The sequence below is a fragment of the Pavona decussata genome, unplaced genomic scaffold (assembly GCF_977016875.1).
Source record: "Pavona decussata unplaced genomic scaffold, jaPavDecu1.1 SCAFFOLD_193, whole genome shotgun sequence".
In the NCBI taxonomy this organism is placed as follows: Eukaryota; Metazoa; Cnidaria; class Anthozoa; order Scleractinia; family Agariciidae; genus Pavona; species Pavona decussata.
In genome coordinates, this window is record NW_028145602.1 from 373,075 (window position 1) to 400,912 (window position 27,838).

The 27,838-nt window shown below is 38.7% G+C and overlaps 3 protein-coding genes and 1 pseudogene across 3 annotated transcripts; all 4 read right to left on the bottom strand.

Annotated features, from left to right (window-relative positions):
* Positions 1–155: 155 nt before the first annotated feature.
* Positions 156–13,728, bottom strand: LOC146461868 (alkylglycerol monooxygenase-like). The gene is made up of 15 exons (XM_085086219.1): positions 13,495–13,728; positions 11,076–11,192; positions 10,792–10,925; positions 10,302–10,453; positions 9,902–10,005; positions 7,938–8,100; positions 6,910–6,942; positions 6,115–6,147; positions 5,381–5,463; positions 4,788–4,847; positions 3,336–3,410; positions 2,894–3,010; positions 2,396–2,478; positions 1,794–1,882; positions 156–971 (listed from the first exon to the last, which is right to left on the bottom strand). Exons 1-15 carry the CDS (start codon positions 13,504–13,506, stop codon positions 865–867), a joined length of 1,362 nt encoding a protein of 453 aa, XP_084942345.1. The 5' UTR covers positions 13,507–13,728; the 3' UTR covers positions 156–864.
* Positions 13,729–15,696: 1,968 nt separating this feature from the next.
* LOC146461869 (uncharacterized) lies at positions 15,697–16,385 on the bottom strand (annotated as a pseudogene).
* A 3,084-nt stretch (positions 16,386–19,469) lies between these two features.
* On the bottom strand, positions 19,470–21,572 carry LOC146461870 (substance-K receptor-like). The gene has a single exon (XM_085086306.1). The coding sequence runs from the start codon at positions 21,118–21,120 to the stop codon at positions 20,002–20,004; it is 1,119 nt and encodes a 372-aa protein (XP_084942432.1). The 5' UTR covers positions 21,121–21,572; the 3' UTR covers positions 19,470–20,001.
* A 4,818-nt stretch (positions 21,573–26,390) lies between these two features.
* Positions 26,391–27,753, bottom strand: LOC146461871 (uncharacterized). The gene is made up of 2 exons (XM_085086279.1): positions 27,599–27,753; positions 26,391–26,991 (listed from the first exon to the last, which is right to left on the bottom strand). The coding sequence occupies exons 1-2, from the start codon at positions 27,673–27,675 to the stop codon at positions 26,694–26,696; spliced, it is 375 nt and encodes a 124-aa protein (XP_084942405.1). The 5' UTR covers positions 27,676–27,753; the 3' UTR covers positions 26,391–26,693.
* Positions 27,754–27,838: the final 85 nt, after the last annotated feature.

Below are 27,838 nucleotides of genomic sequence, written 5' to 3' on the forward strand. Positions count from 1 at the left end.
GGTACACGTTTTATATTCAATATTTAGTTTTTATTGTTACCCTTCCGACTCATAGTATGGCTTTGCAACCCTTTAAAAGACAACAATTTTAAATCTCGCTACCCTTTCACCCTCGGGGAATCGCATTCGTATAAAAGACTAACGCAAAAAAATACGACTGTTTTACAGTCTATGTTTATTGCGATATTATAAAATCTTTGATAAAAAGCTATGTTATGTAAAACAGTGCACACGTTAATTGATCGACATTGTTTTGAGGATAAAAAACATTATTTACTATGTAAAACAAAGCGCACCGAATTTGATGTACTCTGTGTTTGCTTGTTTGTTTTTTTTTTGGAATAAATACTTTGATAAAATACTCTATGGTGTAAAACAAAGCGCATCTTATTCAATTCACTTTGGTTTTTCATTTTTCATTTTTTTTTCATTCATTCATTCAATCGTTCATTCATTCACTCATTCACTCACTCACTCACTCAGTCAGTCAGTCACTCACTCACTCACTCACTCACTCACTCACTCACTCACTCACTCACTCACTCACTCACTCACTCACTCACTCACTCACTCACTCACTCACTCACTCACTCACTCACTCACTCACTCACTCACTCACTCATTCATTCATTCATTCATTTGCTTAGCTACTTAGTTAATTGTTTTATTCACTCACTCACTCACTCACTCACTCACTCACTCACTCATTCATTCATTCATTCATTTGCTTAGCTACTTAGTTAATTGTTTTATTCTGTAATGATTTTAAATTATTTCTAATGGAAACTGTTAAAAAAGATCCGCTCCCGGCCACTATCGCTTGACTTTTCCGATTTTGGAGATGACTTTTAGCGCCCTGTTCACTCAGTCAGTCTTGGACTTGTTTGTGGACAGCAGTGAGCCAGTTATCCAAAGCAAAGCAGATGCGATGAAGATCCCCCTGATCACACTAATGTAGTTTGTGGGAAGTACTGAAAATGTAAAATGAAATTAAAGAATGTCTTCTTGGGACAACGACCAGGGACCCGTTTCTCGAAAGTCCCGGTAACTTACCGGAAACGGTAAGTGATTTTGGTTATAAATGTTTCTTAACAGAAGTCAATTTTTGCTAGCTTTGAATACTAAATTTTTAAATCTTATAATTCTATGAAACCATTGGCCAAGTACCATGTCTGCAATCACTGTGCAATCGGCGAAAAAACATTTAAAAATATACTTATCGGGCCCGGTAAGTTACCGGGATTTTCGAGAAACGGGCCCCTAAACTCGACGCTAAAATAAGTCCGTTTGACTTACAGTGGAACCCCGCCTAACCACCACCTCGTTATTACGATCACTTCTTGGTGCCCGAACGAATTGAAAGTCCAGTCACTTCCTTAGTTTTACAACCTCGTTAATCCGACCACCCTGTTATTATGACCACATTTTCACGGCCCGAAGGTGGTCGTGTTAACGGGGTCCCGCTGTACTTACTGTACCGGACGGGAATCTCAACACGCGAGGAGATTTCGCGCGGGAGATGATTTTGGCGGATGTTCGCGCGAACAACCCCGCCGACTCCTTGTAGCTAAGTTCATGAAAAAGTGGTAACATCCTAAGAGTTGTTAGTCTTTCCTTTCCTTATCTATATGGTGCGCTTTGGATCAAACGAGCAGCGAGGCCGCGAACAGTATTTGTACATTCTGTAGCTGTTGGCATCGGTTATAAAAGGTGCTCATTTTGACATTTACCGTTCTCACAAAATTCAATTAACGATGGAGAAAAATTGGCCCAAGTAACTCGCCTGAGCTTACCTCCAGTGTCGAGATTTTGAGAGGAAAGAATAACATCAACAGTGAGAAACAGAAGGCAGCGGAATAACTCCATGTATGGGGCATACCATCTGCAAAGAAAGGAAAATGTTTAGAAGAACTTCACTTATGATGATGATGACGATGATGCTGAGTGATGATGATCATGATGATGATAGCGAAATGTTTAGTAGAATATTAATGTAACAGACACAAAATTTCATGGCCAATTGTGTCCAAAACTTCATCCGAATGGACTTCCTTTTACAAGCGGCACTTGAACGCTTTTGGCCAGCTGTTGCACGTTTTCCCGCGCATAACATCATTGCACGTCTTCCCGCGCTTGGCATCACACACATTTTCCCGCGCTTGACTCTCATTCTAGTTTTGATTGGTTCATTGTGTCCTTTGATATGCTCTGGTTACTTTCGTTTTCGCTTTACAACACAAATAAAAAAAAAACCCGCAAAAGTAAAGCTAATTGTGCGTTTATAATTTATAATTCCGAATTTGCAGCCGACCATCAAAGACTTTCATACTGGCCACGTGAATGTTTCACAATAACGCCGTGATATAATTTGGACTCTTTAATTTCAGTTACTTACTTGTTATCAAAGAGCGCTCCAACACTTGAAATGGTGAAAAGAAAATACGAAACAACCCCGACAACATGAAGCTGGCTCATTACCTAAAGAATAAACAAGTCAAAGATTAATGTATTTTGTCATGGTTAAAAAATTAGTTTGTCTATAGAAAACGGTCTTGGAAAACAGAAAACGACATTTGAACACAAGTGTTTCTCTTAAATATTCTTGTTGAGTACCCCCGTTTAAAATTCTGTGTTGTATAACAGTTGAGACCACTACTTCGCACTACTTAATACCAGAAGTCCAATTAGAAAGGTTTTCACTCAGTTTGTTGCATTATTCAATAAAATTAATAAGTTCTCCTAGCATCCTACCCCCAGAGGTGTCACGATCGTAAAACCTCTGATCGCAGCCCTTTTTGACAGGATACTTGCAACAGTATTGCAGGATGCAGGCATAGGAATTAGTTGCATTTCATTTGCATTGACTTGAAAATAAGTGTAACATTTAACTTACCATTCTCCTCGCAATAAGTAACTGATAAGCAACAATGGCAACAAGGAAATGCACAAGGACATACAGATTGCCCCAGAAGGACAAACAACTGTCGTATTTCTGAATGGGACACTCAATCTAAGGCAGAAAGAAACATGAACGTCAATTGAAGACGCGCCTGTGTGCCAGAACTGTTTCCATTTGAGTGCCGAAGAATCAAAACCAAAGGAATTACTCTGGCCAATCACAACAGACGTAAATAGCGTAATGAACCAATCAGAATTCGGAACAAATACACGTGACCAACGCCGAGCGCGGGAAAACGCGCTCGAGCAAGTGACGATTGGTTTCGGTTTTATTTCTCATTGACTGAGAAAGTGGCGCGAGTTTTGCCAACAACAACGACAGAGCGCAGTGAAGCAAAATAGGAAAATAATACCAAAAGGAATCATTAATTAAATACCTCCGGAATATCTGCAGGGTTACCCAAACGAGGCTGTCCAGGGCTCCAACCGGGACCTTTAAATATCACACACAGCTGAAGAACAAATTTAAAAAATGACACGTGCTTTAACTGCTCTGCTGTACAGACACATTTGTAGTGCTAGTGAATCAAGTATGTGGACCTCGCCCTGAACACCCCAAACTTTCTATGGCTTAGAAAAGAAATCATGTCTGATTTGTTCACGTTTTTCTAGAACTGATAGAGATGTTTAAAAAACTTTTGAATGCAGAGGAACACAAAACGCACAGATAACTTTACTTTTTTAAGTTTCGTCACTTTACACACCTCTTACTAACCTCGTTTTCTCGGTCCATACTGTAAGTTACGGACCGAGTGTTTTCCCGTTGATTTATGCGGGCCAAAAAATCAACGGGAAAAAACGAGGATCCGTAACTTACAATACGGACTGCGAAAACGAGGTTAGTAAGATATTTATTACATCTCGGGCGCGCGGGAAAGGAAACTAGCGGGCTGTACAGTGAAATATGGCCTGCAAAATTGACCAACCACATCGCGCGTACTAACTGAGAGATATAATAAATAGCGTTAACGTTAACATGATACAGTACTGAGCGATGTTCCAGCTGTTTAAGACTGTGAGCAGTCTCTTTCTTCTCCTAATTTCTGTCACGATCGCGCGATTTCTAGCGAGCGGCGAGCTCCTCGTTCACCTTTCTATTTTCCATACTTTTACCGTCGCTTTGCGCGCGCGATCTGAGGCAAAAAGTACGACTGCTCGCATTCTACAGCTGTTTGGCCATGAAAGAGAAATATGACCTTACCTGCGATCAGGTTTTATTTTGGTTTCACTTGGTATACCTTTCCCGCGGGTAAAAGTATAGCTAAATTGGACCTGACAGCAGGTTATATCTTCTCGTCTAGCCTGCGAGCAAGCCCTCTATTTGGTCAGCCACGAGAGGATTGGGGCTGACCTAATAGACAGCACCAGCCCAACCCTCTTGCGGCTGACCAAACAGAGAGCTTGCTCGCAGGTTACTTCTCTCGTGGGAAACCCATGGAAGTTCATTTGTGAACGCCTACCCTAGGTGGAGGCAAAACCAAGTTTTCACGCCTAAAAGGCATTACATTGACAAGCACCCATTATATCTAAATAGGAGTTTTCCCTTATGTGTCAATCGTTTTGAAACTTTAACGCTTCCCCCCACCACCACCCCGGGCAACCCCCCTTCCCCCCCCCCCCCCCCTCGTGCATGTGAACTTTTAAAAATTGGTTTGACCCCTCCCCTTCAAATGCCCTACCCTAGCGCCGAATTTGACGGTCAAATGCCCCACCCCCAAAACAAATGTTCCAATAATTTTGGGTATACATTATTTGGATGGGGGAGGGGGTTGTTGAAGGCTGGAATTAATCACCCGTAATGCACCTGGGAAACAGGTTACCATGGTTACCTTGTTCTTCAGTCCTGGTGTTTCCCAAAACGTCTTCCAAATATAAGAGAAGTGACAAAGCTAAGGAGAGAATGTGAGAAGACTGAAAAAGTGCAAAATCCTGTTTTAAAAATAAATACTAAGTTATGAGTAGATGAAAAATATACAAAAGAAGCCTTGGTGTTCATTTAAACAAAAACGTTAATGATAGAGTGAACACAGTTTGAACCCACTGCTGTGGCTGTTCGCCATAGAGACATGTTTGTCTTAATGGATGATGAAGTAATAAAGTAAAATGTAGTACAGTAGAGAACAATGACATGTTTCCAACTGAGCTACGGGAAGATGCTGTGGTGTCTGCCTTAGAGACCTACCATCTTGGACAATTCCCTCCCCTAATTCCCCCCCCCCCCCTCCCACCATTTCAAAAGGAACGCACGCCTGGTCTCCATCCCCACCAGTAACAATCTAGAGTACAGCAAATGCAGAGACAATCATGGCATTTGAGACTCTGTGTAGAAATAATGTGCACTGCTTATTAATCCCAACTGCAAAGAATACATCCAAAATCATGCAACATCATGCCAGCCAATTTTGCGTTGCCTTGCCATTACCTGTATCCACATGGGACCCCAACTGGCCAGTGGATGAACCAGACCATATGCTAATTCTTCATCTGTTTCAGCCTGAAATGTTCCTATTAATAAGAGCAGAAAAGTGTCTCATTACCTCAAGGTATTAACTAGACTTGCTTACAAATCGAGCTTAGAGAGCGCAAAGGGCAATCATCAGAGCTCAAGCGAGTGAGCAACTTTGAGAAAGTCTAGGTATTAACCCCCGCAAGGTGATAATAATTATATCCTGCAAGCTTTCCATGTTATATTAGTCTCCCTCGCAGCCGTTCTGTGTCTCATCATACAACAGAACAGCTGCAAGGGAGACTATGTTATATTCAACTGAAAATTGATACAGAGGCCAGTTATTATGTAAGAAACATAGTATTAGTTGCATATTTAGTTTTTGAGGAGATACCAATGCTTTCAAGACTGTTTTCGTTTGCTCACATCACCACCCATGCTTTGCTTGACTCTTTTGTGTAGTTCCCCCCCCCCCCCAAAAAAAAAAAAAACCGAAACTTTCTGTGGAGGGGTATCGATATTTTCTGGCACAAGGCAATAGGGAGGAGTTCCTTAGTAGACAAGGGTGGCACTTTGCTGTTGAAGGAGGAAGATTTTAGTTACAAGGGAACTTGTAAACTAATTTTGGTGTCTAGGACAATTACATGTAACCATTCCAATCCATCTATAATATTAATTTTTAGACTCTCATGCACATTTTTATGCCTTACCAAAAATTCTGTCCCAGACAATCAAGGTTCCACCTGTTGTTTGAAAAAAGAACTCTAAGTTATTATCATAGAAAATTGTACAATGTACATTAAAGTCTGTATGCATGCCATGTTATTGTAGGTTTGTAAATATTTGGATATTATAATAAAAATTAATGGAACTTGCAATATTTTACACTTTATTAATCTAGACCTCATATGCATGTTATCGGATTCATACATACATACATACATACATACATACAACCTTTATTTATACACGATAAAAATATCAAAGCTAATAAGCTTGTGGGGTCGTGTACTAACAAAACTACAATAATTATTAGATAAAAATAATTCTTACAAAATAAAAATTTTGATAAAAACGAATGAAGTCAATAGTTAAAAATACATAAAATTCTCCGATCTTTCGTTGATTATTTGTGAGGCTAAAACAAAATCCTTACATTTTCATTGCCTTATTAGATTATACCAGGACATTCCTGAAAAAGCTTGCTTATTACAAGTATAATAAAGAGGAGCTAAGGAGGATAAGCATTTATAGATGCTAGTAAGCATACTTTGAACTCTTCATTGTTCCAGGGTAACCAGTAGTGTTGAGAACATCAATCACTTATAGTCAGATACATGTACATCACCTAGGACAGGTCTAAGAGCATGGTTATTAACTAGCTCTATAGCTTATTGTTATTATGTGTTCCGCTGATGTGCCATCACTACAATACTGAAAAATGGGCTGTTTATAATAAATGCTCTACACAATTCTCTGATCAATTAAGTCACCTGCTCACATACCATAATTCTTATCAATGCAATATGGATATCTTCCTACAACAAAAAGACACAAATTTCCAGTGAGTAAAAAGTGAATTATAAAAAATTGACTTATGCACCAGTTTGCCCTGAATATTTGTGTCTTAAAGTTTAATCTTGGTAAAAATTTAGGAAATCTGCATTTTGATAAAAAGTAACCTGAAAAAAAAAAAGATGGCTTTCTTCTCATTGCTGGGTGCAAGTTTATAATAGATGTACAGGTACAACTTTGTTGCATGTGAAACAGTAGATAACGTACATACAACATTATCTGAAATGTATAAACAGAAAAAAATGCAACTTATAAAGGATCGAGACTCATCTGATTTGTTTCCTTAGAGCTCATGAAATACATGTATGAATGCAACAATATTTGTTGTTAGTACCATATCATAAATGACCCAAAATGTTTTGCAGTATCCAATGACATCAAAGTTGACAGAAATGGATTCTGGAAGGTTACACATGTATTTGCTGGAAATGTTGATTTGGGCTTCTTGTATTTAACTGTTCAACACAGAAAACTGAGGTTTGACAACAAGAGATAACTCGTTAATTCCATCCATTGTGTAAATCCTGTGATCATTTGGTAAGAATGTAAATTTAAATCTGGGTCAAAAGACTCCTGAGTCGTTTGAATAAAACTACAGGTTATGAAAGATTACAGGTAAATAAGAAAAACAACATATATAGATAAATAGATAAATAGGACTTACAGTACATTATCCCTATTATATTCGTTTCATTTTATATTCTCTCTTTCTATTCTTTTGCTATTTTTTCTATTTTTCTATAAATTTCAACTTTAACTATTATAACTATTATTGGCCTATCATAAGGGGCACAGTATTAGCTTTACTAGGGGTGCCCCTCTCCTCTCCTTCCCAATATGAATTGTACTCGAGTTAATTGTAATTTATTTAATATACGTAACTATTTAATACTTGTGTATTGGTATTTAAGGAGTGGAGAAACCAGATGACTAAAATGAACAGTAAACTGAAAATCACCATGGTGTACACGATGATGACTTGGAGTGTTGAGAATGTACTCAAGAGGTCCAATAGAGCGCACAATCTCTGTATGAATCCAGAACTGGTAAAGTGTGTTAAATTGATGGTGGACAAAGAAAATTGATGGGGGCACTGCCAGAGCCAAAGGTAGGTAGAAGATCTGCAAATTAAGATGTTATCAGAAATGTTATCAGAAATTTTTAAGAGTCAGTGGATGACACACCTATACAACAAAAACATGTTGTAAAATCATGGTGGCCATCTAACCATATAATTCAGAAAATAAGCCCTCGATCTCCCCCTCCCCAAAATCTTAGATGTTAAAATCCTTCCTTACATGAAATGTGTCAGTGTAGTATGTAAAGCTCTTTTTACTCTCGAATCCAAAGAGTTTTGGAATGAAACATTCTCTCCATGCGATAATAAGCCTTTCCTGAGAACATGACATGGCCCCTGAAGAAAGTCCGGAAATTTTACGGTACCTAATAGTATATTGTGCAGTTCCAGAAAAAAATCCATACCCACCCCACGGAAGGTCATCGGAAATTCCTAGGGGGAGGGGGTCTTAAAAGTCAAAATTTAAGAAGCAAAGTATGAAGCTAAACTGGAATTTCCTGGGGGAGTGGGGGTGCAAAACAAAAAGACCTTCCGTGGGGGGAGTATGGATATTTTCTGGAACTGCATATTTCAAGTTGCTTGGTCTTATTAGACATTAAGTATATGGGCGAAGGACAGACTCACTGAAAGGATTAAACTCAAGACAAGCCAGTAATTTCATATACAACTGAAAACAAACGCACCAGCTCTACAATGCCTGATGAAGAGCTCTATAATAATTGAAGGACCCAATTGAAAAAGGGCTTTTAAAACTCATTAATAATTCATTAGCCCATTGACCTATCAAATGGTCGATAAAACATCATATGCAGTGTTTTTAAAACCCAATAAAACCTCCTCCTTATTTAAGTATGCGGTGTTTAATGTTTTTCTCATATGCTAATTTCCAACGTTCACAAAAGCATCATTGTTATGAACTCTCTTGACACATACTTTTCCAGGAATGTTTTTGAAGCCATTCAAAAAACTCGTAGCACGTGTTTTATCGGGTCTAAAAAATCCTGATAAAACACTGCCGCTCATGTTTCAAACATTACATAAGTGATGATATTATCTTTAGAATTCAAATTTCTCCAAAAACAGTATACTTTGGCCTACAAATCTGTTATCTTGTTAGAAAGTTTAGTACGCAAATATGGAACTACCGTATGTTTCTGACACAGTAACCAGTCTGTGTGCCAGATAGGAGTGAATTTGAAGAAATTTTGATCATTGAGGTAATATTGTCACTTTCACCCATTTTCCTCTAGGCCCTTCACCCTTCAATTGAAGGGCTGAGAGGATAACTGACCTAGCTAAAAAAAATTGTACATTTCAGATCACTTTCTGTTGTTTTAGCTCACATTCAACAGATTTTGTCCATGTGGCCTTGATTTCCTTCAGGAAACGTTGCTCCAATGTTTTACACTTATGTCCAGAAATGCATCTAATCCTGATTTTGGGTACTTTATATAAGACAGACCTTTTAGCCATTTTCATATGACTTCATGTTTGACAGAATTATTTGTGTTTTGGTAAGAATTTAGGGTAGGGGACACGTTGTGATGTCTATCATACAGTTAATGCATCTCATTAGCGTGCGTTTCTGGACATATCTCGTGTTTTATCCTCTGCTTTGCACTTCGTTTGCGATAACAACCCATGACTATTGGCAAGATTTCTGTTCTTATCACAAAACGAACTGCAAAGCAGCAGATAAAACATTGGAGCAACGTTTCCTGAAGGAATTTAATGCTACATGCAAAAACTCAGAGGAATGTGGACTAAAGCAACAAAAAGCTATCTGAAATGCAACATACGGTAGGTCAGTTATATGCACGCTGAGCCCTTTGATTACTACTCACTGCCGAAGTGTAATTCTGCACTACAGATTGTCTCAAGGCTGTTGTCAGGTTGTAATCCTCTGAGCTGTGGTGTACTTGATGGGCTGCCCACAGAATGTTAACTTCTGATTAAAGATAAATAAAATTTAATTAACCCTAACTTGAGATATTTCTGCCACGGAAATTAATATTCTGGTCATGTTTCAACAATGCTAAAAGTTTTTGAAATTAACTTTAACTTTTTATGAAACTGGACTTTTGAACTTTATATTCAGAGATATCTACTGAAATCTTTGCTTCAATTTCAGTAATTTTGAGACATCTTCAAACCAAATAAAACTGGTTGGTACATTTCTTAATGGTTGACCAAGTAAAAAAATTTTACCTTCAGGAGGACATTAGGAGAACTGGAGATGCTTACCATGTGTGGCCCTGTGGAACCAGTAATAGAGAAAGTCCACTCCAATAAAACAAAGGTACCATGTCCAAGGATTATCCCATGGCAGAGTTACCAGATGAAAATTGTTGTAAAAAAACACATAAAGAGCAAGTTCTGCACTCAACACAATTATCCTGCAATTATAAAAAATATAAATTAAAAATCTTGTGAATTTAGAATAAATTTAATTCTAGGGGTAACATTAGTTAATTGCACTTAGAATACAATGGGTTTTAGTTATAGACAGGTGTTGCAAAAAGTACAGGCTTTAAGGTTGTAGGTTTTTAGCCACAAAAATAATGCCATTATGCTCATTAATTCACTTTAAAATTATTCAAAGACTTAATGTCAAGTCACAGAGAATGAAGTTTAAACTCTGACTTAATTTAAACTAGGTACTGTACTTGCAATTTAGACACTAATAAACTTACAAATATTCTTTTTGTTATTTATAATCATTAATATACCTTACTTGGACAACTGTGAAAAAACTCCAGCAGAAATTGAACTGAATGCATCATTCAACCTCAGTCTTGATCTTGGAAAATTGATGAGGAAAGATAATATGTACTCCAATGTTATCGCACCCAAGAAAAAAGGAACTGCCTACAAGTAGAAAAAAAGAGATTGAATAAGGTTTTAAAATATTGAACATTGAAGCTTACATCGCAATCAATTCTAGTGACACTTAGCTACCTTCCGACACTAATAACATTATTAAAATTTACTTTTTACCAATTCAAGATCAATACTTACTTCATTTAAATAGTCTGGCACATTCCTGACATGTGCAAATGAGGTTTCCTTTGGTGTCACAGCGTAAAGCAAGCGGCGTGATCCTTCCACAAATGTAACATTGCCAAGCAACGATGGCTATAACAATAACATTTAGAGAATGAGTAAATTAAATTAACCAACTTTTTGTTGACAAAAATGTTAAAAAAACAACTGCATGTTCTTTTGAAGGGACAAGAATGTTGAATTACTGTGGTTAAGTTAAAGTGCGACCGGGAAAACCGTGAACACCTAAAATATGTCAGGAATGCTTATTGTTTTTGAGCCAATCATGTTTGAGAACTTCACACACCCAAAACCGCAAACTGAATAACTGTTATTAGTCGGGCTTAATCGGAATCAAAAGAATCGAAAAGGCCAAATTTTGCTTTAAATGATGTTGCAAGGTAAGAAAGAACATTTCTTTGGCTAGAAAAAACGTTTTTCCCTATTTTTGTTTCAAGTTATCTATTTTATTCGCAAAACTCACTTTTACGCAAACATTCTGAACTTCGGTACAGAGCTACAGTAACGAAAACACTAAAGGATTTACACGGTACAACTTTGTCGCATGCGACAAGTTTACGACAGGCCTACGACACAAATTGTTTCATGGGAATCAAACCTACAACTCGCTTATGACTGTCGTGTACATCACCAAAATTGATAAAACATGTTTCAAAATCCTACGACAATCATAGGTATAGGCAATGTTGAGTAACGAGAGTGGTGTGCGACTTTTTACATGACGCAAGCAGCGCGTGCTCTAGAAATCGCATGCGACAGTGGTAAGCAAAACTTGTACCATCTAAATCGGGCCTTAAAAAAAATACGAGCAAAAAAGCCTCTGTTACATTTTCCTCTCTTTATTTGACCTAGTTCATTGATTTTTTGAGATCGGCAATTTCTGTACTGTTTCTTTATGAGTAGTCTCAGCTTAAACAACCAGAATTAGCCCAAAATTAAATCAATTAGCCGGAAAATCTAAAGCCAACACAATAAATAACATTCCTGACATATTTCAGGTGTTCACGGTTTTCCCGGTCGCACTGTAAAGAGATTCATCATAAAATTTGTCATCTAGCAAACATAATGCCATTAGCATGCACAAAATTTTAGACAATAATTCTTGTTTCTCTCATAGTGCACAGCACCTCTTAAAGTAATAAATAATTATTTATGAAAGCCCCTGTCAATAATATCTTATATAATAGTTTGATCTCTGTTCTTGGCTGTACATGCATTCTTAAAAGGCTTAGCTTTAAGTCCTTGGCTGTAAGTCACAAGGTTGACAATGAAAAGTGAAAATCCTTGAAAGAGATTATCAATAAGGGTGGATTTTTACTGTATATCTTAGTTAAGCTATCTTGTTTATCAGAAGCGAGTTTAACGCGTGACGGGAATCCCCCATTGTAAATATGTTTTGTGCGTGTATTTCACTGCACCATGGAGCATTTGACCAGCTCCTTAATGTCCCAACCGTGGGCACTTGCCAGTTTACTTACAAAAAATATACTTATGCCTGGCGGGATTGACTGATGCATCAACCTTAACCCGGCAACCTTAATAATTTGGAAAAATTCTTTATTTTGGGTCTTGACAATCTGCAAGCCAGCGAGCCAATGAGCCAGCGAGCCATGCGAGGCAGACATGCGAGGCACTCAGGTTAGCCTAAAAAACACTCTGGTTAGCCTAAATAGCACTCAGGTTAGCTTATTACAAGTAGCTTCCCGGTTAGCTTAATGGTTAGCATTTATGTTGGGGGTTGTCAGTGCCTCGCAAGTCTCACATGTTTGGCTCACATGGCTTGCACGTTTGGCTCGCATGGCTCGCACGTTTGGCTCGCACGTTTGGCTCGCTGTCTCGCTGGCTTGCACATTGGCCACACTCCTTGATTTTGCCTTACACCCTTTACATCGTGCATTATGAGGTTTTCACAAAACTCACTTATTTTAAGAGGCAAGGAGATCTTAAGCAAGCTCTGTTGAGCTTTTGTAACAATCCCCCGTAATTAGTTATTACAGTAGTAGTGGGCGTCAAGAAAAGGATGGAATACTTATCATTAAATTAACAAGATTGTCCAAGCTTGTATCTTATTACTATTTCTGATACCAACTTAAGATAATTGGTTTTGAATATACAGTTTCTGTGATTTTTTAAAAGTTCTATATGACTTTGATTCCTTTAGAACAGCCGGTAAGCTGATTTACCATATAATTTGTCCGTTTATATTAAAGTAATGTGTATATTTGATGCTTAATTAACCTCCTATGCGAAAAAATAACCCCTTTAGAGGCTAAATTGAGCTCAGTGAAAAAGAAAACAGTAATAAGTATTGATAATCCATCAGCGTAAGTCCCTAATAACTTAAAAACTGCCGCTACAACTAAACCCTGCCTACCGTTCCTGCCATGACAGATGGATAAATCAAGTTGTTCCTTTATGTTTCCTTTAGCTCTGAATCAGAGCTGTCCTTTAACAGAATCGAAGATCAAAGCTATTAAAGCTATGAATCAGTGAAGGCTGATCCACATCACTGGATGGCTCAAGAACCGTAAAACACAATTTGATTCAGTATTCAACATCACGTCACAAAGATATCCAGTGTCGGCCATTTTTAATTTCGCGAAGACCCTGGGAACAAGATTGAGGCTCCGCCGCCCGCGCCGGCTTCCGCCGACTAACCACAGGGGGCCCACACAATGTGTCTGTGTAGCCTATTGTTATTATATAGTAAATGCACTGGATTTACCGTTTGCTTCACCTATAGCGATATATCGCTAACTATGTATACAAATCAATGATAAATAAACATTGAATTACCTTATCTGTGGTATATAGTCGTCCTTTTACCTCAAAAGCGGTTTTTGAGCGATTTTGAAGGAGTTTGAGTTCGCCGTTGACTGTTCCATATATAAGAAGGACAAGGGAGGAATCCTTGTTTTGAAAGGGTTCCAGCGCCGGAGCGATTTTTCCCCAAAAAACGCATCGCTCCGCTTTCAAACTTCACAGCATAAAGGTCAAAAGATTTTCGATTCTTCTCGTACCTTCCAATCGAAAATCCATCCAAACGGTCCGGAGCTAGTCCTCGAAGAAAATCAAAATCCCACAGTATTCGAGCGACTGGAATTTATATGTGCCAGCCACAAACCGTCCCGCTGATTGCCCCTTTCTGATTGGACGACGTTAGACAATCACCTATTCAAAATACCTAACGAGGGTGGGGAACCACAGGCATTTTAGTGACCCTTCAACTGTTTACCCACCAGACTCGGGTCGTGTGTCTTGACGGTCACCGGAAGCCACTTACATTTCCGATCATTGTTCGCGTCCGCCAATGAATGAGCAGGGGAACAGATTGCTTCGTATTCAAATATTCCATTCCCAGCTGATCGGTTTATAGTCTTTGAATGCGAAGAAAATGTTGTCCACGCTGAAAGCGAACGACGAGAGAAACATAATCAAAAAGAGGAAAATTGGAACGAATTTTGACCAAATATTGGTGTCTCTTAAAGTCTGGTAAGTTACACTTTATCCCAAAGTCAGAATTGTACTGAATTGTATCGGTGATTGAAATTGATTTATCGCTATCGGTTCATTCTAGGCTGATTCAAAACTACAAGGTAGAAAATGAAGCCTTCTCGTATAGTCAGGATATCTACGACTTTATCGAAATGGAAAAGGAGAATATTTCGGCTGATGATGTCCCTGTACGCCTTATTACTAAGGCCATAAAAGAACTTTGGGTGAACAGCGGAGAGGTTGTAATATCTCAACGTAGGAGATGCAAAGGAGGGGTACGAGAGCGTGGATATCTAAATTTAAAGAGGAACATTTTCTTTATGCTGTGAAGTTTGAAAGCGGAGCGATGCGTTTTTTGGGGAAAAATCGCTCCGGCGCTGGAACCCTTTCAAAACAAGGATTCCTCCCTTGTCCTTCTTATATATGGAACAGTCAACGGCGAACTCAAACTCCTTCAAAATCGCTCAAAAACCGCTTTTGAGGTAAAAGGACGACTATATACCACAGATAAGGTAATTCAACGTTTATTTATCATTGATTTGTATACATAGTTAGCGATATATCGCTATAGGTGAAGCAAACGGTAAATCCAGTGCATTTACTATATAATAACAATAGGCTACACAGACACATTGTGTGGGCCCCCTGTGGACTAACAGGGAGACAGGAGGCTCGGGAACGAGAATGATGCTGATTACTATAAAGTATAGCTTATTAGATTCAAGATATAGATCTTTGTATCTTTTCGGTGGGCAAAGGTAGCCTTGTAGATCTGGAGTGCGTTGATTGAGTTTACATTACCAACGGTACGGAAGCTTGTAGGTGCCATCTGAGACATCTGAGTTGTTGAAAATCCTACATACTGACAGAAGTCTTTGAAAATCCGACATCCGAGTTGTAAAAATCCGACATTCGTGTTGTGAAAATCCGACATCCGAGTTGTGAAAATCCAACATCCGCGAGTTGTTAAAATCTGACATCCGAGTTCAGAGCTAGCATGCTGGGTTGACAGACATGCGCGACTCCCGCTGTGTGTCCATTGCGTTGATAACAGCCTTCAGATAATTAAGTTTTCCTTATTTTAAAGCGATTTTCCCTTGTTATAAGAGATCAAGGGAGGTTCCTTATATATCTCTCATAGTAATGGCTGGTTTTATATTAAATGCCATTTCTCCATTAGAATGTTTTTCAAACATGACAGTGATGGTTGAAATTGTGTCACAAAGGGTAGAATTTTCTTGTACGCTTTCTGTTTTTGAGTTAGAGCTTTTTTGCTATCTGCGAAGTATACTTCTGAAAGGATTTTGTCCACCAGACTATAGAGATAACCTCTTGAGATCACCGTGTTATAAATTTGTTAATGTCCTCCTCAAACGTAACTTTAGAAGAGTTTGTCCTTAGAATCCTAAGAGCTTCTCCTTTCACGAAGCCTTTTTTTTTTCCTTCTGCTGGGTGGCAACTGTTGTAATTTGTGTACTGAAGTGTTTCAGTAGGTCTGTAATGCGTGCGCACTTCGAGAATCGATTCTTTCTCGAATCTCTCTCCCTTATAGACTGTTGTATCCAGGAATGTTGTTCCTAAATGTGAGACTTCAGCGGTAAACTTTGTAGTAGGATGGTAAGAATTTGCGTGCTCAATGAAATGTTCTATTTCTTCTTTGTTTTCATCACAAATCGTCAATAAACCTTTTCCGCGTTAGTGGTTTGTTAATGCGCTGCCTTAAGATCTCCTTTTCTATTGATGCCATAGAGATCGGTTGGCAAAAGCTATAAAAAGGTTTTTTCATGGACGTTTTCGTATGCGTTGAATACTATAGTGATTCCTACCTCCTGTGTGATATTCGTGTAAAGGCTAGTGACATCCATTGAGACTAGAAAAGCGTTTCTAAGCACCCTAGTGCTTTCAATAAACCCGCGCACGAAACGTGTCGTATCTTTAAGACACGAGTCCTGTATTTGTGCTATTGCCTGAAGTAGTTTGCCTACGAATGATGATAGGCGTTCTGTTGGGCCATCACACCCAGATGTGATAGGTCTTCCGACTAATGTCGGTTTCATTGGAATTGAAATAAAAAAGACAAAAAAAAAAATGTCGGTTTGTGAATTTTTGTGAGGATCTAAAACACTGGAATTCGAGGAGGATCATATGGTGTTTGGGTCAACCATTTAACCGTCATTTCGTCTGTGCACCTTGCTTGTTGAAGGGCATTAATGAGCTGTTTATATCTAACCATTGGTTTGTCTTACTTACTTACTTGCTTGCTTGCTTGCTTGCTTGCTTACTTACTTACTTTATTTTTATTTATCCACGGTAAAATCTTCAGTATTACATTATAAAGAGAAAGTATTAAAAACTTCACAAGTTAAAATAAAAATACTGTTTTACAAGATTGCCGTGTGGGAGCCTGACTGACAATTGTTGTGAAGTCGATCAATTTCCCTTTTAAAGCGACCAAGAGAGTCTATTTTCCGTAAATTGACGGGTAGACTGTTCCATAATAGCGCCCCGCTGTAGCTAAAGCTACGCTTGCGATAGTTCGTGAGTGGCTTTTGTAAGTCTAGTTTGATCTCGGAATCCCTTAGATTATACGATGTACTGCGGATGCTAAACAAATTTTTTAAGTACATCGGGGAAAGCCCTTAAATTGTTTTAAACATTAACGTCGCCTTCAACTTCTTTCGGCGCGTGGAGAGGTTGTCCCAGTGGAGCCTCTTTAGGAGGAAACTGGTACTTGTTTCGTACCTGGATCTGGTAATGACCCTAGGAGCCCTATTTTTGGAGTTTTTAGAGTTTACCCAAGGTAACGTTTAGTTCATCCCAAACGGAGCTACAATAGTCAAAGTGGGGTAAAATTAATGCTTGGTAGATTTGGAGAGCGGAGCTTTCGGAAATGAATGGTCTTATGCGTTTACGGGCGCCTATAGCTGAAGATATTGTCTTACTTTTTTCATCTATATGCTTTGTCCATGAAAGGTGTTCGTCAATTAACAAGCCCAGTGATTTGGCCTCGTTAACTCTTTTGATCGATTTGCCGTCGATCTCGATATTAATCAGTGATTATTCGAAAGAACATGTACACGCTGATTAGATCCAATCACCATTAATTCATTCTTAGCAATATATTGAGGCTTAGCTTGTTGGTTAAAAGCCAGCAATTAAGGTTTCTTAGCTCTGAGTTAATGACATTTTCGAGGTCAGCCATAGTACTGCCAGCGAAGGTTATATCGGTCGTCGGCAAACATCCTCGGAGAGGCTAAACTAAGGCAATTGGGCAGATCATTAATAATAATAACTTTATTAACGTGTCAAGAAACGTAGCTGAGGGGAGAAGTCCCCTCTACTAATAGTGGACACCTAACTAAATTCTAAAAATTCTAAAAAATTATAAAAATGAATTAAAATTTACATCTTAAACCATAGACTATAAAGAATAAAAGTGGTCCAAGATAGCTTCCCTGTGCCGGGGACGCCACAAGAAACTGGGGCAATTTTTGACAAATGGCCATTTATACCGCATTTTTGGCTTCGGTCGCAAAGATATGATTCAAAACATTTGAGACTACTCCTGTCAACACCGTATTTGTGAAGCTTTCGTATAAGACCACCGTGGTCAATGGTGTCAAAGGCTTTTTTGAGATCAATGAAGATTACACCATTAACAAGGCCATTGCCAAACGGTTGACCGACCAGCAATTTGTGGTTTCGATCAACGCAGTAAGCGTACTGTGCAATGATCGGAATCCAGACTGACAATGGGTAAGTAAGTTGTTGTCATTAAGATACTCGCAAAGCTGGTCGTATACAATTTTTTCAAAGATTTTTGCGACTGTTGGAATAATAGATATTGGTCAATAGTTGTTTGGGTCATCCCTTTTCCCCTTCTTGAATATGGGAGACATTCTTGCTAATTTCCACTCAGTTGGAAAGACACCAGTGCTAATCGACTTTTGTAAATATAGTGGCCAATTGTTTCTCGCCCTCATTTTTACAACTCGGATGTCAGATTTTAACAAATCGGATGTAGGATTTTTAAACTCAGATGTCGTATTTTTACAACTCGGATGTCGGATTTTAACAACTCGGATATCGGATTTTCACAACTCGGATGTCGGATTTCCACAACTCGGATATCGGATTTTAACAACTCAGATCTCGGATTTTCACAAGTCAAATGTCGGATTTTCAAAAGCTTCGCTGTCGTATTTTCAACAACTCAGATGGCACCTATAAGCTTCCGTACAAATGAAATATCTTGCAATTAGCAGACGGATTTAATTTATGAGCCCCATAACTTTTGGCCTCAATCCTAAAGTGCCGGACTGCGGAGGTAAGATTGAAATCTTTTTCAATAACACTGAAAAGGGAGAGCCACGTGATTAGTTTGTTCCAAAGGCGCTAGTCTTCAGACAGTTCCAAAATAAGTACAGTAAGTGTTCTGGTTCATTTACACAGAAGCTACACTTGTCAGAATCCTTTATTCCAATTTTGTTCAAAAAAGTGTTGGTTGCTATCCGCCTGTGTATGAGTTTAAAATGGAAAGAGATGGGCTTCATGCATTTTTTTTAAGGACAGCTATATAGCTATAGACTTGTCCCCAGTGAACTGGTTGATTCTCGGGAATGTTACAGTCTTTAAGCCATTTCTCTTGACTTGCCTTTGGAGTTATTGCCTTTCTTTGAATTAATTTCTTATAGGCAAGCTTCCCGGGCTTTCGCCCGTCCAAAGAAAGACTTTTTGAGTGGCGGTATTGGAGTCCCTTAGCTGTTGGGGGAAAGATTTACACAGCTTTTCAAGCAGTCTGAAATTTAGCGTGAGCTCAAGGATACTGTTTACATACATTTAACAATTGTCGCACTTTCTTTATTCAGGTTTCCGAGCGTACATACTTCACCACTTCATGATTGGCGAAAGACTTCACTTACAAAAACTATTGGCTACTTTCTTGCATACATCTATGTGACTGACTAGCTAAATCGTTCTTGCTTGTATATGATTTTTACTCTCAGTAAAGTCCGCTCTTTGAAGAAATACAATACTTCTTCGTAAACAACAAAAAGTGTACAAGAGAATTTAATTGTTTCCTAAACGACACGCAACTTAACCATCGACTAGGTCATTGTTAAGAAAGATACACAGCAGTATGAAAACGTAGTGTAAGGTAACCATGCAAATTTAATACACACACAAAACATATTTACAAAAACGATTGTCGCGCGCTTTCTTTACAATGGGGGATTTCCGTCGCAACAGAATTAAGTGAGACGGCAAGAGGATGAAAATTGTACCGCAAAACACAGGAACTAAAACTTAGCTATACTCAATTTGCACCAAACTAATACACTAGCGGACTAAAAAAACGCAAATTGTTTTCTGTGCGATGTGTATTTCAAGTCTTCTTGCAAAGAAAAATCCTTGTGAATGCATTGGCGTAAAACCTGTTCATTGTTCCGTAACACAGAGGGTGCAATGCGCTAGGCAGGCATGTCAAAAGAAACCCATATTTCTGCAACAGCAAGTGATAATAAAATTGCCACGAATCTGCTTCGACAATTTTCTCCCACAGAAAAACAGCTTGGTATGGAAAGTAACATATCATAAAGATGAGAATAATAGCATAGATCATCTTTAGCAGATCTTTCTCAAGGCTGGTGTTTTCCGGTTTACTGAATCTGCGGTTACATGCAACATTCAAAACACTCCTTTGACGTTCTCCAAAGTTTCCTTCTCTTTGCCTGTTTTGGAGTTCAACTGGCCCTTCAATTTCAACAACAGTTGTTGAAGATTGATTGATTGAACTCTTCCCTCGTGCAGTTCTTTTTATGATTCGCTTCCGTAAGGTTAAAGCCACTGCTCCATAAGAAACTAAAATAGCAAAGTAAGGCACGGCAAAATTCAACACAAACCTAGTAATCACATGTATCTTATTGGATAACACAGACTGTAGAGCACATTTGCCTTGTTCGAACTTAAATCCTAAGAACGTTGGGACGCAGATGGCTGCAGGCATTAGCCACAAACAGGAAATGATCAAAGTTTTTGCTTTCCTTGCCGGAGCTTGTGAAAAAGGGTTTATGAGAACTCTGTAACGATAGAACGCGATGGCAGCCATTGAATAAGTGACAACCATGAGTGAAAGAACTTGTAGTGGATTCAAAATGCATGTGATGTTACCGAGGATCACGTTAGAATAGTCGATTTCCCAGTCTGCCAGCATGAAAGTCGAGCACAGGTTACTAAGGATTTCTGCAAAGGCCATGTTAGCAACGAGGTAGTATGAGAACGGTTTTTGGAAAGGCATGCTCCATACTGCTTTACAGATTACCGAGTTACCAATGAGACCGGCCAGGATTATAAACGAGAAAAGAACAAGACGAAAAATATGCAGCCATGTTGGTTCTCTGTACTGGTCATAACCATTAGGCCCATCTGTGATGGTGGTGTTGTTAAACCCGACGCCGCTACGTTCAGTTTCATTTGCACCGGTCGTAATGTTCAGCCAAGACATTTCACTTCTTTGTCGCTTTACTTCAGAGAGTACCCTTTCGAGCTTTAAACAGAAAGAAAAACTCCTTTGCTGTGGGATTGTAAGCAGCGGTAATTTATTACGCTGAGTCGGCTCCCCACTGTTCTATTTGTCTCTTGTCTTGCTTACGTACCTCGTATCTACAAAGAATAATGGTAAAATTTAATATCTGTACTAAATTACATGTAATGATTGCATGGCAATTTTTTGCGCTTATAAATCTTCAATATATTCACAGGATACATATGCCAATCAACTGAATTACATCGAAAGCATGCTTAAATTTAACTCTCAGATCTAGACGTTTTCAAAAGACGCAAGGCTTAACAAATTGGATTGAAAAATTGGGTCCGTACCAGTAAAACGCACCTAATATGAAATATTTTGAGTTGATAACATGAAAGCTTTTTTGCTGCACTGGAAATTATATCCTGAGTCTCCTTGACGTCTTAAATGCTAGCCATTTTTACCGATTTTCAGGTTATTAAAGACTTGGTGGCCAATTTATGACGGCAGATGCGCAACTCATTTTGACGTTAGGTTTACTTAAGGTGCTTGCCTGTCACTGGAATTGATTTCTCGACCAATTGGAACGTTAATTTTAAAATTTCTCGCATTTTCAGCTACTTCTATAAACTTCACCTGGCTAAACCTAAGAGGGACTCAGCCAGTAGCCCGAAATGTTTATTAATATCGAGCTAATCGAGCCACATTTGCTTTGTTTATTCAAGGCAATGCGTGTTCTTTGCCAGTTGGGCCGTCTTTCAAACTATTTTGTAGAGCACAATTACATGTAAATTCTTATATCGACATATAAAACAAACATCGTAAGAATCGTAATATCAATTCTGGCCAACGCATCCTGACCGGTTCACAAATTTGTCTGTTGCCTGCGTGTGCCATGCAGGGACAGTTCACTGTTAAACGACGCATGCACTGATCATTTTAAGAAAAGCTTTATAGAATTACAGTGAAGCAGTATTATGGAAAAGCTTCCCCATAGACCTAAGAGAAGGAACATCCCTTCGCAATTTTTAAAAGATAATTGTGCCAACAGTGTCATCACAATTAAACACACTGCATCCTCAAAAAAAGCAGCTGCCGTTTCTTTACTTTTGAGTTCTCCTTTGATAGTTATTTCGGTGGGGGGAGGGGGGAGGGGGTAGATGGAACTGCGTCTACCTAGGCGTTTGCTATTGTCTAAATCAATTTTTTAACACCTATCCCCAATTTGTTTCTCCTCCCTTTGGAATGATATAATACTTTATTCTCCAGACACCGTTATCCTCTTCACAGAGCAGTAAGATTACATGAATTAAGGGAAGATAACTGTTCCTGGTTGGTTCAGTATGTTTGCTTATTGCCGGAAGCTTTTTGCATTTATTACCTGAACTGTCTTCAAAAAGTAAGAACACAAAATTTCGTCACAATATACTTTACTCTCCATAGCTTTGAAGCACTCAAGTTTCGCTAATGTTCAAGCCTCTTTAGCTGTCTCGTTATTTTAGGAATTACTAACAAAATTTTCGGCCACTGAGATGGGAACTGAAATGTATTATTCTTTGTGGCCGGCTGAGTAAACAGACTTGTCTCCCCCCGGCCACGAAGCAAAGCGACGTTCATTTTCTACAAGGCTACTTGCGGCCTCACGTATACAGCTTGATCTGTTTCTACTTTTTCGTGTTCTTTTAGCATTGAAAAAGGTTTAATAATCTAAATGCTTGCAGTATGGTGGGATGGGGGGGGGGGGGGGGGAGCCTTTGTTTTTCAAAGGTTTCTTCCTTGAAAATTGCTGTTCGGATGTTGCAGTAGGCAGACCTTGCAAATGAAAAAATCTAACGCTTTTGTGATCTCGCTCGAAAACATAAAACATTTAATCCTTCTGGACTGTCCTGATCTAAAAGGTAGTAACGTTTGGCGAATGTTTTTGCGAAAACTGACTAAACGAAACGCAGTAATTCAATGATTGCCAAAATGCTCATTTTGATCTAAAAGATAGTAGCGTTGGCGAATTAATAAAGTTTGTATTGTATTGTATTGTATTGTATTGTATTGTAATGTTTTTGCGAGAACTGACTACGAAACGAAACGAAGTAATTTAATAAGTGTCAAAATGCTCATGTTGAAACAAACAAATATTACTCACCTTGGGTTTTTTTCGCTTCAACTGAGCCAGACTGATAGAACAAAAAAGTAAACAGTTGGCGAAAATGAAACAGGGTAGCCAATAATTCATCTGAGAATTTTTTGTGGGTTTGCACTTTTTTTAAAATGCAAATCCAAAATTGTTGTTTCAAGGAAAATGGGGCGACCGGAAATTAAAAAAGAAAACTGTGTCCTCAATTTTAGCAAAAGTATTGATTTAATTTCTTGACTTCAAGCTTGTGTGATATATTAATGGCGTTTCTTTTTCCTTTTCCCTTTTATGGCTGTGGAAGGAGGAAATATGAAAATAATAATTGGCCTCTGTATAAACACACAAGTATAGAACATGTGAACAGCATTGAAGACCAATTTCAACAGACCCAGTGAATTGACAGATAATCCTGATATCCTAATTTCCAGACCTTTAATATGTTTTTAGTATATCAAAGTATCGATGAAAACATACACAAAGCCTTTTGTTTAGGTTTAAAAGACGAAAGTGAAGTTACTGACAAGATGTCAATGCCCGTTTCGCTGGCCTCAGCTGAATCACATTTGAAGTCGAGTAAACGTCCAATTTCATTCGTATCGATCGAAATTCAAACCGCATATAATTAATGGCGAAGTCGCAAAAAAAAAAAAAAAAACAGTAAGCAATACACTCTACTTTGAATGATCCGGCTAAAAGCCGAACAGACAGAGTGTGAATTCAATTTTATCATATTTAAAGCGAGTTCACCAAATAAAGGAAGGCACCTGCCATCACAGTAAACAATTCGCAAATTGAACAGTTTTCAAACCCAATCTGCATTTTTGTTGTCTTAAACTACAACACGGAACCATTGGTCTTGTTCACGAGCTATCATTGTAATCGAAGCACAAGACATGCTATTCCAAGAATAGAACAACACTAGGACACTTCTCTGAAAAAGAACGGCAGCAATGGGCTTTTGTCCAAATGTGAATTTGTTTAAAGTTGAAATGAGAGGAGAGGTCACTGTGCTCGCTCTTGAGAACCGAAGAGTGAATAAAATATGGTAATTTATGTATTTCTGAAGAAAAATGACTGCAACAGAGAACCTTGCTAACTGAAAAGGTGTCGTGGCTGGTTCACCGATCACAAGCTCGGGAAAATATGCAACCGTGAGCAATGGACTTCTGCTCATACTCAATGCTTCAAGCGCTGGAAAAGTATCCCGAAAAATATCATGAGGGAAGAAAATTATGACTACTTTGTTTGCTTAGGTTTCGCTGTTAAAAATAATAATAATAATAATAATAATAATAATAATAATAATAAGAAGAAGAAGAAGAAGAAGAAGAAGAAGAAGAAGAAGAAGAAGAAGAAGAAGAAGAAGAAGAAGAATAAGAATAAGAATAAGAATAAGAATAATAAGAAGAAGAATAGGAATAATAATAAGAAGAATGAGAAGGATGCAGAAGGCTACCATCTCGAGCTCCCTCAACATAGTAAGAACTTTCAAAGCTACCGTCAATTGACTTTCCTTTAGAGAATAGCGTAGAAGCTCCATATACTTTTTGTGTCGGAGAACTTTTATATTTTATGAGATTTTTATATTTTATCGCTATTTTTTTTAACTCAACAGTTTTCTTTTTATAGTTCTTTAACATCGCATAGATTACGCTGCGCGCCCTATGTGGTTCTATTTTAGCATACATTCGTTTTTTAATTGCACATAATAATAATAATAATAACAATAATAATAATAATAATAACCTAAGCGAAAACCATTTCTGTAACTCATTTCAGATCAGTAAACGCAGTGAATTGTTTTCGGGTAATATCATAACTGTAGTTAGCGTTCACGTGTAACTGCGACCTATCCGCAGACTCGTACCCAGTAGCTATATACGTGTTTGGTGGGGTGAGAAGATTGGACACGAGGATGGATTGAGGCGCGCGGGGTGTCATAGGAAGAGGTGAAGGAAAAATAGAGCCTTTTGTTAGCTTGCGTAGCAAGAGTTACCGTTTGGGTTTTGTTCGTTTTTTCGCTTCTTGACCACACGGACGTCACGCGTTCAAACAGCGAAACTAACGCCCAAAACCCAATGGAAACCCTTACTATGCAGGCTAGCCTTTTGTTAAACTATTGTCTCCCTGTTTAGTTTTGAAAGTAACTACTTTTGTAAAGCTTGAATATCGTTCTATCCAATATGTTCTGTAATAGGCTATTTTGGTTTTGAGCTAATTCCCATCGCGTCCTTTAACAACACGAGTCTGAATACGCCGGGTGTTACTCTGCCCGCGCTCGATCACCAGTAACCTTGACTCCCACTCTAAAGCTTTATTCTGGGCTACACAGTAAATTTGACGTTGGAAACAAATACTGTGTGTTCTGTTTGTCTTGGAGATGTTATTTGTTGTAAAAGATCTCGGCTAGTCTCCGCAGTCGACGAGTGATTCCCCCCCCCCACCCCCCCAGAGTTTGTAATGAGTTGTAATAGGTCAAAAACTTGTTACCACGATATCACGACTCCTTCCAATTTTCCCCTCTCAATCCACACCTCTAAAAACCACTCCACGGGAACAATGTTAGGCTGGCTTGCTTAGCTTCCCCGAGAGAAGTAAACAAGCCGACTACGCGAAATACTAGAGACGCGAACGACTTCGTACATGCTAAACTGCACTTGCCAGAAAGAAACGATCTGCTAGAAGGGTATCCTTGAGGGTGCCATTTGAAGAAAATCACTTAGACCACATACATCTACGTGATATCAGAGGTGAATAGGGTTATGCAACACGGCGCAAGCTTATCTGAAATTCCGAAACTCCTTTAATTTTCAGGGTTTTGTTGGAGCGCAATGTCACCGAACGACAAAACTGTTTTAGATTGCAAGCAGTCCCTTTCTGGATAGTCGACAGGTCGTGTGAAATAGCCGAGCGCAAAATAACTGGAGCGAACGAGCAGAGAGTGGCTTGGTGAGAGGCGGGGAAAAGGGGAAAGTCTCTTCTCGTTTATTTCTCCTCGTTCCAGTATCGCTGCGCTGTGAGCGCACCCTCTCGACTAACCAAAAAGGGACTGCTTGCAGTCTAAAACTGGTTTAACACAACTGTTACACAGTTATTTCCAACAAACAACAATAACACCCGCTGCAAATTTATTAGTATATTTTCCGGTACAAATGTCTGAAAATACAAGGAACCAGCTTCTTGTGTATGTCAGTACGTGAAAAATGTGAGTTTCTTTGCTTCGGCAATAGCTTTTTAGCTTGCCAGAGCAGACGTCATTCCCGACTCTTGTTTCACTCGCCGGGAAACATTTTCTGACGCGCAAACTCAGACCAGAGCCAGAGGATAAAGGCGTCTGTTCTCCAAGATAGTCTTTTGTACATAGATCAACAAGTTGATTGTTTGAAATATGCGGGTACGGTATATCACGGAATTGAGTTCAAAGGTTAGTGGCCATTTCTGAAACATTTTCTTCACTCTGCCACTCCAAGCTTTCAGAACTTAGTTTCCTATCCATCCAAATAGCCTCATCTTCCCTAATTGTAATCAGAGGCGGCTTTGGCACTGCTTTGTGCATGTCACTCTGTGAACGCATTTGTCGTAGATTTTCTCGCCATGTTTTGGCAGTTTGTCTTGGATCCGGGTCGTTTTGATTCAGTTCATTCCAAAAGAACGTTAACCTCTTCTCTAAGGCTTCGACGTCTTTCTCTAGAGCCATTTTTCTGAGGCCGGTTTCACTGTAAGGAGAAACTACTTGTTACTTTTTGTACAGGAAAAATATAACACCAAGTACATAGGCTTAAATAACATTTTCCGTCATTTTTTCTGTCATTTTCTGTCTTCAAGGACAGTCAATGTCATTAAATTTGGAAAATGACATTACCAAAACAACTTTTTAAACTGATTTATCGAGCAAGATCCCTTAATGGATATCTGAAGGCAGATTATGGCCTCTAACTGTTAAAAATTTAGAATCTCGTTCACTTCATGATTTACCGTTAAAATGGGGTTAAAAACTAGCTGGCTGGATCCTGCAAGATTAGACGCCAAAACGACCTTTTTTCCCGAGCTTGACGATGTTGTTGTTGTTGTTTGTATCTTTGCCGCATAAATCACTGATTTCTGTGAACTGTCTGGTGAAATTATTATGCCAAAGGCTAGCCAGTTCTAAGAGTTTACAATCCTTTTTTGTAAGAACTTTGAAAAAATAAGAACACTTAGTTTGGCTTCAGCCTCGGCCGCAAAATCAGACGTTCTTATAAAAAAGAAGAATACACCGGCTTTCCCCATGTTTCCAGAGGTGGGTACCTGCTGTGCATGTGCAATATGCGTTTTCAAACTTACATGATGTCGACCATTGTCGTTTGGCGTTGCTCTAATGCTTCATTCAGTTCAATTTCTATCTGTCCTACTTGAGCCATCAGCTGGCTTCTGGTGTCTATAGCAACCTGCTCTTGTTCCTCTGCTAATTGCTGTTGCTTGCATTCATCGATGATTCACCTAAAAAAAAAATCAGTTCTTGATTATTAAACAAATCCTTTCTCAAATAAGTGCGCGTATTCTAACCACGTCTGGTCTATAATG

Bases quoted from the DNA above. Each gene is read 5' to 3' on its own strand.
- LOC146461868 (XM_085086219.1), bottom strand. The intron at 10,926-11,075 runs GTAAGTATTGAT...TTCTACTTGTAG, and splicing joins TGCCAGACTATTTAAATGAA to GCAGTTCCTTTTTTCTTGGG. The intron at 6,943-7,937 runs GTGATTTTCAGT...TTTTTGTTGTAG, and splicing joins TCATCATCGTGTACACCATG to GAAGATATCCATATTGCATT.
- LOC146461871 (XM_085086279.1), bottom strand. From the start codon at position 27,675: ATGGCTCAAGTAGGACAGATAGAAATTGAACTGAATGAAGCATTAGAG. The intron at 26,992-27,598 runs GTAAGTTTGAAA...TTCTCCTTACAG, and splicing joins ACGACAATGGTCGACATCAT to TGAAACCGGCCTCAGAAAAA.
- LOC146461870 (XM_085086306.1), bottom strand. From the start codon at position 21,120: ATGTCTTGGCTGAACATTACGACCGGTGCAAATGAAACTGAACGTAGC.